General features: G+C 38.5%; 1 protein-coding gene across 1 annotated transcript; it reads left to right on the top strand.

Moving 5' to 3' along the window:
- Nucleotides 1-5,583: 5,583 nt before the first annotated feature.
- LOC311210361 (alpha-1-antitrypsin-like) lies at nt 5,584-9,661 on the top strand (the record flags this gene model as incomplete). Its single annotated transcript, XM_084288259.1, has 4 exons — nt 5,584-6,241; nt 7,634-7,904; nt 8,525-8,672; nt 9,470-9,661. The coding sequence occupies 4 exons, from the start codon at nt 5,584-5,586 to the stop codon at nt 9,659-9,661; spliced, it is 1,269 nt and encodes a 422-aa protein (XP_084144385.1).
- Between the last annotated feature and the right edge of the window lie 2,066 nt (nt 9,662-11,727).

The following is an 11,727-nucleotide window of genomic DNA, read 5'->3' as shown; positions in this document are numbered from 1 at the left end:
GATGCCACTAATGCAAGACTGTAAGCTCTCAGCTATGCTGCTCAAGGGGCAGGTGGAGTTTGGGAAGTGGGGACTCCCAAGGGTGGTGGAGGCTTGTGACTTCTTATGACTTCTGACACCAGGAGGATAGCTCCTACAGAAAAGGTCAGTGTCCTGGTAGCAGCTGTGGGGTAGGGAAATGTATCCAGTAAGGCAACCAAGCTGGCTGCTTTTAAAGCAGTACTGTTATTCCTCATGTATTTTTCCCACTTATTTTTGTGGGGGCCAGAAGGACTTCTTTCTCTCCTTTACTGATGTCCTTCAGATCCAACAACTGTTCTGTGTCCTTTGTTCTATGTAGTGCCTCTGCTGTGTGCAAGTCAGCATCTCACTATGCTATCTCTTAAAGAAATGAAATTCCTCTTTATTATTCAGACCTGTATGTACCTTAAGTTTCCCTCTGTCTCACTTCTCAGTATTGTTTCTGCTTTTGACTAGCCTGACTCAGAGGACTGCCAGATATTCTGGTTTTCCACTGTTGAAAAGTAAATGATGTCAGGTACAAGTAGCATTTCATTGTCACCTAAACTTTGCACACAATAAACAGCTAATCTAGTCAGGAATTCACAAAGTAAACTAACATATCTTTTCATATATGCAGATTATGTGAAAATTCTGTATAGCTTTTTATTGTCATACACTTCAAAAGCACTGAGATTTAGGATTTATTCTATGTTGTTTTGTGTCTGTATCTGAAGACACACCCTTCAAGAAAAGGATACAGGACCTTTCCTCAAACCCCGAGAGGGAGAGGAGAACGCGGATGTGTGCTTCGTTTCTCTCCCTCTCTGAATGTTTGGGGAACAATCACTAGGAAGAAGTTCCACGTTCCTTCACTTTGACAGCAGGATTCTGAAGCCCTGCATGCAAGACCTTTGACAGAAGGTATTCTCTCAAAATACCAGTGCATATAGGAAACATAGCTGAGCTTGCTCTGTAACTGGAGGCTGAGCTAGCATGCAAGCAAATCCAGTGTTTCAAGCATGCTAGATGCCTCTCTTCAGAAGTAGCTTACAGCTGCTGTCCAAAGAATAACTACATGAGGTGAAACACAGTATACTAGGACACTTCTGTTTTTCCCAAAGACTTGTTGGTTAAAGACAATATGAAAAGAAAAAAAATAACTTACTCATACTAATCAATTCTCAGTGAGTTTTTCCTCTGTGACATTATGCAGCTGCTAATAGAAGCTGTGTCAACCTTTAGTATTTGCAATGCCTTTTAGCAAAGAGCTCCACTGTTTAACATCTGGATGAAAATCTGGTTATTTTGAACATGGTATGTTTGTTTCATTAGATGCTTTTCAGATTTGTGCTCAAAGATACTGCTTTGTCATCCACTATTCATTTTTGCTCATCAGTCATGTACTATTCATTTTTGCTCATCGGTTGTTTTTTTTTTTTTTAGTAATTTCAAGTCTTTGGTCTTCCTTGTTATCCTTCTATATAAATCTTCCAATTCTATGAAATTCTTTCTGAAACTTTGAGTAAGAATTTCATGCAATCTTCAGGATGTAAACACATCCTGCAGCTGTACAGAGGCATACTGATACACGTTTTGTTCCATATTTCTTATTTGTAAGTAATTCTTAGTATTGAATTTGCTTTTTTAACCACAGTTGATCAGCAATCTGACCTTTTCAAAGTATAAATATGATACTTTTCTAGAGTTTTCTAGAGCAATGAAATGACTATATAATTGTTCATCCCCCAACACTGGTGTTTTTCATCTTTTGCTGACATGTATATATAGACATGCTGACAAGATATAGGCATGTTAATTCCAGTATTCTCTGGGTTACTAATCATTCTTTTTGTACTTCAACAAAAATGTTATCGTTGGGAAACAAGGAAAGTATCTATGTGAAGGAACCACGTATAGATATTGCTTACACAAAAACCTATGACTTTGTGTCAAACTTGGCTTATGAGCATAAGTAGAAACCAACATATAGTATCTGACTAGGTGGAAGTTCATGATTTAACAAGATGAAATATTGGGAAGACTTGTTTCATAAAGATAATGAATATGATCTAGAAGAAGGTGCCAGCTTTATCTCTGGCTGTATAACCAAGGTTAAACATAGAGGTGATATTGTAATACTATCTTCACATTGTCTTAGGTTTCTGGAATGGAAAAATGATAGTAAAACGAGCGTGCCTAAGAAAAATGAACAAATTTATCTGGGGGGAAGGGGTAGCACAGCTCATGGAGACAAGGGGAGAGTGAAGGAGCATAGTCTATTTGAGGTAAAAGTTTTTTTCCTTTAGCAGAAAGAACTTCAGAGACTTTTAATATGTTCAGAAGAGAGAAAGCAGTGTACTACCTGGAAGTCTTTCAACCCACAAGGGCAGAATATTAAGTTCTTAACACACTGCCATAGCTGCAATTAGAGTCTAGAGATGCTCAGATATGGCCTACAGATTGATATTTAGTGGAGGTTTATTAAACACAGGAAGGAATACCACAAGACACTTGCTCATCTGTTATATTATTTCAAGATTGACAGTCAATCTGTGTTAGTTTAATTTCAGAATATATGAGGGTCTGTTATAGGAACTACTGAATGAAATTCTAAAGATATTTTTCTTTAAGAGCTCTGGTGAGCTTGTTGCAAATGTGGTCCAGCATGTAAAAGTGATAAGGAATACTAAACTATACAATACTCACTATCGTTGTAACTTGTCTTTGTTCTTTCTCATCAGAAATGTGTTGTTGGGTACTGGTGCTCTTTAAAGCCAGTGCTCTGAATATTGGATTGTTTATCTACTCAGTCCAATTCTATTGCGCTTGTATAATGTATTATGTTTGTTTGGTCACAGTAGGTGCACTTAAATATTGGGATTGGTAAGATCTACAGAAACATTTAAAACTGTTCTGCTGAAAGAAAGAAATGCTGAAAATGAAGTTTAGCTTTGGAAATTATTAGAACCTGTTACCTGAAAAATTTGACCAGTAAAGAGCTATGTAATTTCTGTATTTTTCTTAAGAAATGAGTTTCTGGTGAGACTAGGTATTTAACAAAGAGGAGATTTATAACAGTAGTAGGGTCTTTAATCCAGTACAAAAAGAGACAGGTCTAGGGGATGTAAATTGAGTCTAGGCAGTACTTGGTAGGAAACACAAGATGATTATGCCACTATGAAAGTAGGTTGCCATAGGAATAATATGACTACAACATTCTAATACAACAACAAAAAAAGATAATCTAGTAAGGAAATAACATAAAGGAAAATATCTTAATTCTACTAGAATTTTTCTTGTAACTTAAGCAGCTGACATCAAGGTTTGGATGTGTAACAGGGTGGGGAAAACAAGGGCAATGCCCTCAAGTGAGCGTCCCATGACAACTGTCAGTGGCTCCAGGAGGATGTGTATATGATCAGATACTCAAAAAAGTTACCTTAAGCAGAGTCCAGTAGGCTGGGTAGCATGGCTGATAACGAGGTGTTCCCCAAAGCTCCCTTGCCCTGCCACTGGCTGTCAGAGCTTAGTGCTGGGCAGAATTCACATCTTCGGAGGAAGGGTAATCTCTGTCTCAGGTACTGCATAGAAAAAAGCAGCTGCCTTTGGCACCAAATCTCATTTTAATTAATACTTGTTTAGGTGTTGCTTACTGTTTGGGACATAACATTCCACTTTACTGACTGGCTTGGTCTGATGGCCTTCGCTCTGTTTGGAGTAGAGATGTGGACACATGAATATGATAGCCAAGAAAATTAGCTTCATCAGCATTTAGCTTTGTCCTTCTAGATAATCTATATTTGAGGCTATGTAATGTTTAACAGAGGAAAACAGCAGTGTGAGTAAAGCAGCCAGGAACAACACGACCTGTATGAGTGCAGAACCCTTCTGAATGCAATGTAAGTACCCAGATATCTTTACCTTAAATATTTTGGTGCAGCTATATGGCATTTAGCTAGGGAGTCATGAAGCACATCTGCTTTCAAGGGTGAGACCTGGTTTCTAAGCACTCAAATAACAGCAGAATTTAATTTCAAGAAATATTGAATAGCAACTTGTAGGGGTATATTATAGCAGTTCCACAAGTATAACTCTGTTCTGAATATTTATCCAAAATAGTTCTTTCACATCTAGAATAAACCTGCTTCATTAACAAAAGAGAAAATATTCTTACTTCCCAATGGTCAGTCTAGTTTGTTATCTTTAGTGAGACTCCCTAAAGCTTACAATGAACCAAAACTCTGGTGGGCATGAGGTGTCTTATTTACACCAGTGTGGTCCAGGCAGGATTCATAAAGCTAATTTTGCTATGCCAAGCTCCCCATAAGTCCTGATTTACTCAGATCTCACAGTAAATCTGCAGAAGGACAATCTGTGTCCTTTTCACCCAAATCTGAGTGGACAGAATGCTGATGCAGGTTGGTTGAAATCCGAAGGAACATCCCTCCTGCTTTTACTGAGCCTGTGTTTCTGGGTGCCTTAGCCACCAGTTGTAAGGTGATCATGTAACTCATGCAATCTTCTTCCCAAAAGCTATTCCACTTTAAGTAAGATACTAGATGAAGTCTGTTTGGAGTTGCTTTTCTAGTCTTTAGTACAAATTTTAACTGGAATAGCTCTCGTCTCTTATTTGATAAAGTCAACTTTCTAGACACTATGAAGGACACTACAAAGCATACCTGCAGGTTCTTAGTCTAATAGGTAAGAATAGAAGTCATCAGCAAACAAAAAATGACTGCAGTTGTCAGAAATAACAAAGATACCACAACCCAGACTCTTTCCTGAATGACTCTAGCTGAGGTATTATGTGCCTCATGGAAACAGCCTCATGCTATACAAAGTTTGGAGAGACAGGAGGGGCCAATCCCAGTGCAGTGGCCTCACCCTCTGGCTGTGCTGGGGCTGTACAAACAGGGAAAGCCATCTGAAAGGTATGTGCATGTGGAATGGTAATTTAATATACTAAAATAAAGCAACGTGTTCTGATCTAACCAGGTATTGAAGCAGAAAAAGTTACTTGCTCCCTTGTAATTACTCACTTTTTATGTTAAAATGAGGCAGGATTGGGGGTGAAGGGGAGATGACACATGACTTTTGGCTGTTGCAGTCTTGTATTTTTTTCCATTGACATAGCTTGCTGATTTGACATAAATATCATTCAGGCACTAATATGATAATCCTCAATTCTTTGAGGTAAACATAGAAGTAAGAGTAGCTCCCAATGTGTTACCTCACCATAAAATGGAGATGAAAAAACAACCAACCTTTTAATTTCTCTTCCTCTGATTTTTCTTTAATACTCCTGTGCTTTTCTCTCCACAAGCTTCCAGTAACAAAGGACTCCTGCAGCTGGAGGAAAGCAGAACTGAAGTGGGCAGTACTGGATAGGAATTACATCTACGATCAGAAGCAGCAGCATTTCAAAACACTGCCATAGAAAAGGTGAAGATCAGGAGATTAATGCCAATTAACAAATAGCTGTTGAAGGTAGTAGCAGAGAGAAATAAAAGATGAGATGTTGACTGACTGTTCTACAGGATCTGAAACCATTTCTCTTTGTCTCCTCAGTAACTGCAAAGGATGATGAAGGCCACCCTCACAGTATCCTTTCTGGTGGCTGTGCTTTACCCTGCTGTTCACAGCATGATCCAGCCTGACCACCGTGATGATGAGCCCCAGGCAACTCACCTCCAGGAGCGGCATTCCCATGAGGGAGATCCTCTTGGGTTCTGCCAACGGATAGTCCCCAGCAACACGGACTTTGCCTTCAGGTTTTACAGGCAAGCGTCTGCCCAGTCACCTGGCAAGAACATTTTCTTCTCCCCAGTCAGTGTGTCTGCTGCCTTTGCCCTGCTGGCCCTGGGCTCCAGAGCTGCAAGCCGGGTTCAGGTGCTGGAGGGGCTGGCCTTTAATCTCACCAGCACCCGGGAGGAGGAGATACATGATGGCTTTCGTCATCTCCTCTCCTTGCTGAACCGTCCTGGCAGTCAGGTGCAGCTGAGCATGGGGAACACCCTGTTCATAGATGAACACTTGAAGCCGCTGAAAATATTTCTGAAGGATATCCAAAAAACATACAAGGGAAAAATTATTTCTAGTAACTTCCAGAATTCAACTGAAGCTAAAAAAGTGATCAATGATCACATAAAGAACCAAACTCATGGGAAGATAAATCAAATACTTACAGACCTTGATCCAAACTCTCTAATGGTACTTGTTAATTATATTTATTTCAAAGGTAAGTTATACAGATGTTACTGCAATACTTCAGTTTGGCCTGGACTGAACCAAATATCCCAAATTAATTCTGAATTATTCTTAAAAGAAAGGACAGTGTTAAGATTAGGCTATTATAAGAAACATTGAAAGTTCTCATTCGTTGAAGCTTTTTAAATCTAATTTTTTTCTAAGCTTGCAGACACAAAAGTTCACTCTGCAATTTTCAAGTTTTATGGAAATGTCAGACTGCAAGAGATTTATGCAATTATAAATTTTTCTACCAGACTTCCTAGACTTTCTACTTATTTCAAAAATTATTCTGCAATTTTTTTACATGCTGTATGAAGTAGAAAAACAAAATCCGAGGAAGTTATCAAAAATTGCCAAACACTTTAATTTACAGTCCATATCTGTTTGATGTGTACATACCTATGGAGTTGGGCTCTAAATGACAGCTTGTCATCCCATTTTACTTATAGATAGATACACATACATACACCAAGAGGTACTTGAGAATGTACTGATTTGTCAATGATTAAATTACTCTTAAACATTATGTCAATTTATAGCAGCATGCAGGACATAAATTGAATTTACCACCCAGAAGGCAATGTTAGAAAATAGAAGAGCATTCAGTAAAATAGATTTTACTTCATGTACTCTGTTAAATCTAGGTACCCTAGTCTCAAGTGCACTAGCCTGAGGTTTTTCTTTATGATGGGACAGACAAAAGATCAAACTTAGAAAATAACCATGGTACAACAATGTTTACATTTTATTACTTATTTTTCAATTTTAGTTCTATTCAGTACTTAAAAAAACAACAAAACAACTACAGAATGGGAAATTGTGATAAATTGTGATCCCTGCATTGGAGATTAAAGCCCTGGAAACTCACTTTGCTTACTGTAGTGGAGTTATGATCAACTATCAACATATTATGATATGGCCCAAAAGTTCAGGTTCTTGCATATAAGCTTTTCCTTTGTGTTACAAGATGAAGAACAGATGAAAAAGCATGGAAGGAGATTAATGTACTACCTTTTAAAAAGGAAAAAAGTAGTCATCTGCTGTGGAACTTGCTTTACAAGCAAAATTATTGTAAAGAAACTCATTAGTTTCTTGTCAACCATCACTTTTCTCAAATAAAAGTTTATGATGAAGTTACTGTATTTAATTTATTTGACTTAGGAAAGGTATTGTATGAGTCCATATGAACTTTAACCTGGGATATTTGACTGTTGAACACATTACGGCAAAGGTCTTGAATGAATTTTGAATACCTCTGATCTTTGAGTATGAGTGTAAATCTTCATATATGGATTTATCTGTTGTGAATTAGTCTGGACTATACTAATATATCCTACTTAGAATACAATTACATGTTTATTTTTTCTCTCTTGGTTTTAAGCCTACTGGGAAAATCCTTTCAATGTGAAGGGGACTCGCAAGGATTATTTCTATGTGAATGCAAAGACCTCAGTTGAAGTGAAGATGATGACTCGAGATAGCTTTTATAAAATGTATTCTGACAAGATGCTGTCTTGCAAGGTGGTGCAAATTCCTTACAAGGGAGATGTTGCAGCGTTGTTTGTCCTGCCTAATGAAGGAAAAATGAAATGGTTGGAAAATGCCTTGACAAAAGAAACTGTGTCTAAATGGGAAAGATTACTTGAAAGACGGTAAATTCTAATTTGATGCTTCACAGTAGTCAGAATCCAAAGTCTAAATACTATAATCAAGTTTTATAGTTATTAATTCAAGTGCTCATTGAAGAATTATGTATGGGACAGATATAAAGGAACAGGTCAAATGACTTTGATTTGATATGCTTAGCAACAATTGGAATCAGCATAGCCTTTTGATGAGGGAAGAGCTCTGTGACCTGGGAAATTCACCTTCTTCATGCATTTTTAGTTAATCTTAAGTTTCTCCACTTCTTTTCTCTCAAATCCAATGTGTTAATATCAGTAACATAGCAATATAACAGCAATAAGATCCCTCAGGGAATGGGGTGTGATTTACAAAAGAAAAACCTTCAGGGCTAGAAAATTAATGCAAATGCATCCACTAACATGCTGGCACCACTGCTGCTTGTTGTCCATTCAAGTGGTGGTTGTGGGATTAAAAAAAAATCCCATCTTTCTGCTACCACATTTTCCTATTCTCCAGACCATTGTCTTGCTATCTTGTATAAATCTGAAGACTGGCTTCTTAGCACAAAAGAATAACCAGCAAGTTGGGAGAATTCAAGATATACTTTGGTTGCAATAACTACCATAATTTTCTTTTGAATTAACAGGAGGGTAGAAGTGTATATTCCAAAGCTATCTATTTCTGGTACCTATGACTTAAAGAAAATGTTCATGAATCTGGGTGTAACAGATGTGTTTTCTGACTGGGCTGATCTGTCTGGAATAACAGGAAAGCCTGATCTGAAGATTTCAAGAGTAAGTCTATCAACAGAAATGATGGTAGTGGATTCCTTGATAACCATTTATCTTTAAGTCATGTTGTGAAATGTTTCTTATCACTGGAAATGGTTGGCATTTTGTGAACTAGAACACTTTAGCTAGCACAGTAAGTTCTCTGAGATTTGTACAAGATCTGGAGATAAGAGTACTGTCTTCCTTCTGACAGGCTGAGACTTGTGGCCAAGCTTGGAAGGGGTATATCACTTGTCCCAGGAACAAAATACAGCCTAGCTTCTGCATGTGAAAGGAGCCTCCATGGATACCTGTTGGGGGTGCTTTGCGTGAATTTACTTAGCAGGAAAAATAACCCTTATTTATAATGTGTGCATTCTCTAATTTAAAGGATTTTAAAACCTTTTCCATAGAAGACAATGACAAGTGCTAATCACATAAGATGGACCAGATTTGAGGAAAGCATCCCACTTCCTGGGAGGAAAAGATAATGTGAAGAGATGTAACTACTGCTTTCATAATGGCTGTTAAATTGTTGACAACATAGTATTATGGGGTTAGAGAAACAAAGCTTAGTACCAACAATTTGATATGAAGATTGATTTTTCTACTGCGGTAGAAACTGTGGTGAGGAATACTGAATGGGAAAATACTTGCTCATTAAGACAATGTTGCTAAACACCTTTTATGGGCTATAGTTGTGTTGTTCATGACCTATCAGCAATTCTGTGAAAGGCAATAGCTCAATTAACTTAGTGCTAATTTTAGTCATTCCACACCTGTCCTGTATGTATGCTAATTCTTGCTGTGTTTTATTGTAGGCTATGCACAAGTCACTGCTGAATATTCATGAAAATGGCACAGAGGCTGCAGCAGTCACTGGCACAGATTTTGCTCCTCATTCTGTTCCTCCTGTTGTAAAATTCAATCGTCCATTTTTGTTGTTGATTGTTGATCAATATACTCAAAGCATCCTCTTCATAGGAAAAATTGTGAACCCTAATGAAAAATGAGTGGTCCATAGCATGTCTTTTTGATTTTAACTGCATTCTTGATGCATTTATAGTCTGCAATTAAAACCATATCAAAGCTGTTACGAACACTTTCTTTTTCCAAAAAAAATGATTGACGCAAGAATACAGTCAGTATTAAAATTGTTGTTCTTCCTCCCTTTTCCAGTAGAAAAATAATTACCAAGATATACTTATTAGCGAATTATGAAAAAGTGTATATACTAGTTTTCTAATGGCCACTATATGTTATCTTTGAAAAACTAGAGAAACAGTTTAAATCCTTTTTAGTAAATAATGAATGAACAAACAAGCTGTTCCTGAGTAGTGAGTAGGAAGCAAGGAAAATGTTAATGTTTTCTTCAGCTGCCTCAAACTCTTATGTGGTCTTGGAGAGATGATGTGAGAAATTAACATTTAAATGCAGTCCACCCAGGGATGTCTTAGGCTTTCTCTTCTGTGTGGATGTCTTTTATGGAAAACCATAGAATAGAATAATAGAATATCATGATCCACAAGAATCATTGGGTCAAACTCCTCACTTCTCATCGGACCATCCAAAAATTAAAACATATTAGAGTGCACTTTCCAACCACTTCTTGAACTCTGGCAGACTTGGTGCTGTGACCACTTCCCTGGGCAGCCTGTTCTACCACCACCCTCTCAGTGTAGAACCTTTTTCTAGCACACAGCCTCACCCTTCCCTGTACCAGCTCCATGCCATCCCCTTGGGTCCTGTCGCTGTCCCCAGAGAGCAGAGCTCAGTGCCTGCCCCTCCACTCCCTTCATGAGGCAGCTGCAGGCCGCCATGAGGCCTCCCCTCAGTCTGCTCTGCTCCGGACTGAACAAACCAAGGGGCCTTAGCTGTTTCTCATATTCTTCTCATATCTTTCTCTCTAGACCCTTCACCATCTTTGCATCCATCCTTCAGATGGTCTTAAGACTTTTATGCCCTTATAGTGTGGCATCCAAAACTGCACATGGTACTTGAGCTGAGGCTGCACCACTACAGAGTAGTGGGGACAATCACTTCCATCTACAGGCTAGTAATGAAAAAAAAAATTGTGTGAGAAAATGATTGTTCAGCATTCTGAGGATGTCTGTGCCAGTTTGACATCTCTTGATGTGGCCTTATTGATCCAAGGTAGTGTCAAAATCCAGAGTCAAGACTTGGCACTTCTTAGGGTCTGCAGCACCAAGAAAAGAGATCTGCTAACAAATACAGCTGGTCTTGTGTGGTATCAACCTGATATACTGTTCCATCCCTTGGGTTCAACAGCAACTATTTAAGAAGGATAAATGTATTTAACATTGGTCAAGTGCAGAACAGCCCTTTTCAGCGTGTTGTATCTCATTCATTTTCTTTAAATATATGGGGCTGGACAATTAAGAATTTTTAGTCAATAGGTCATGAGGTCAATTTGATAATTGTAATTAGTAGCATTAGAACAAATCTCTTTTTGTAGAGACCAACCTTCCTAAAACAACAGTATCTCCCAGTCCTCCCCCCCACCCCCCATACACCCCAGTGCCAAGTCTTTGCAGTTAGAGTGTTTTCCTTAGATACTGGCTATTCAGGAATACTCATGTTCACATCCCGCCCTTTCCTGAAGGCAGACAATCATGTATTTCCAACATCCTGGTCAGGCTGGACCTGCAAGACTGCTAGACCTCCAGGTCTATTTAGCATTAGACCTGGAGTGCTGGTGAAGATATTTTCCTGGTAGATTGAAATCCATGTTTACTCCTCCCTGGGTGGAGAATGGTTTGGAGTTGGATTTGGCAAATGAATCCTAATGAACTCTGCAAACCACGCTGGTGAGTGAGTGATGGATGAAGCAACGATATTTTGTGACATTGGAAGGGCTCATAAGGTAAGTGAGATGTAACTTAAAGTTGTGGAGGGGGTTAATCACTTTCAGACCTTGGAAGGAGGAGTCCTTTCCCATACCTTCCTTCCTTTACAGCATTCATAGCTGATGGCATGAATGTCCACTGCTGTCTACTTTGTGTTGTCTTCTTCAAGTTCCCCTTTAAGATAAAAGACCTTTAACAAGCATCTTAATGTG

The sequence above is a fragment of the Netta rufina genome (assembly GCF_964035555.1).
Source record: "Netta rufina genome assembly, chromosome: 5".
NCBI lineage: Eukaryota > Metazoa > Chordata > Aves > Anseriformes > Anatidae > Netta > Netta rufina.
This window is presented reverse-complemented; position numbering and strand designations above follow the sequence as displayed.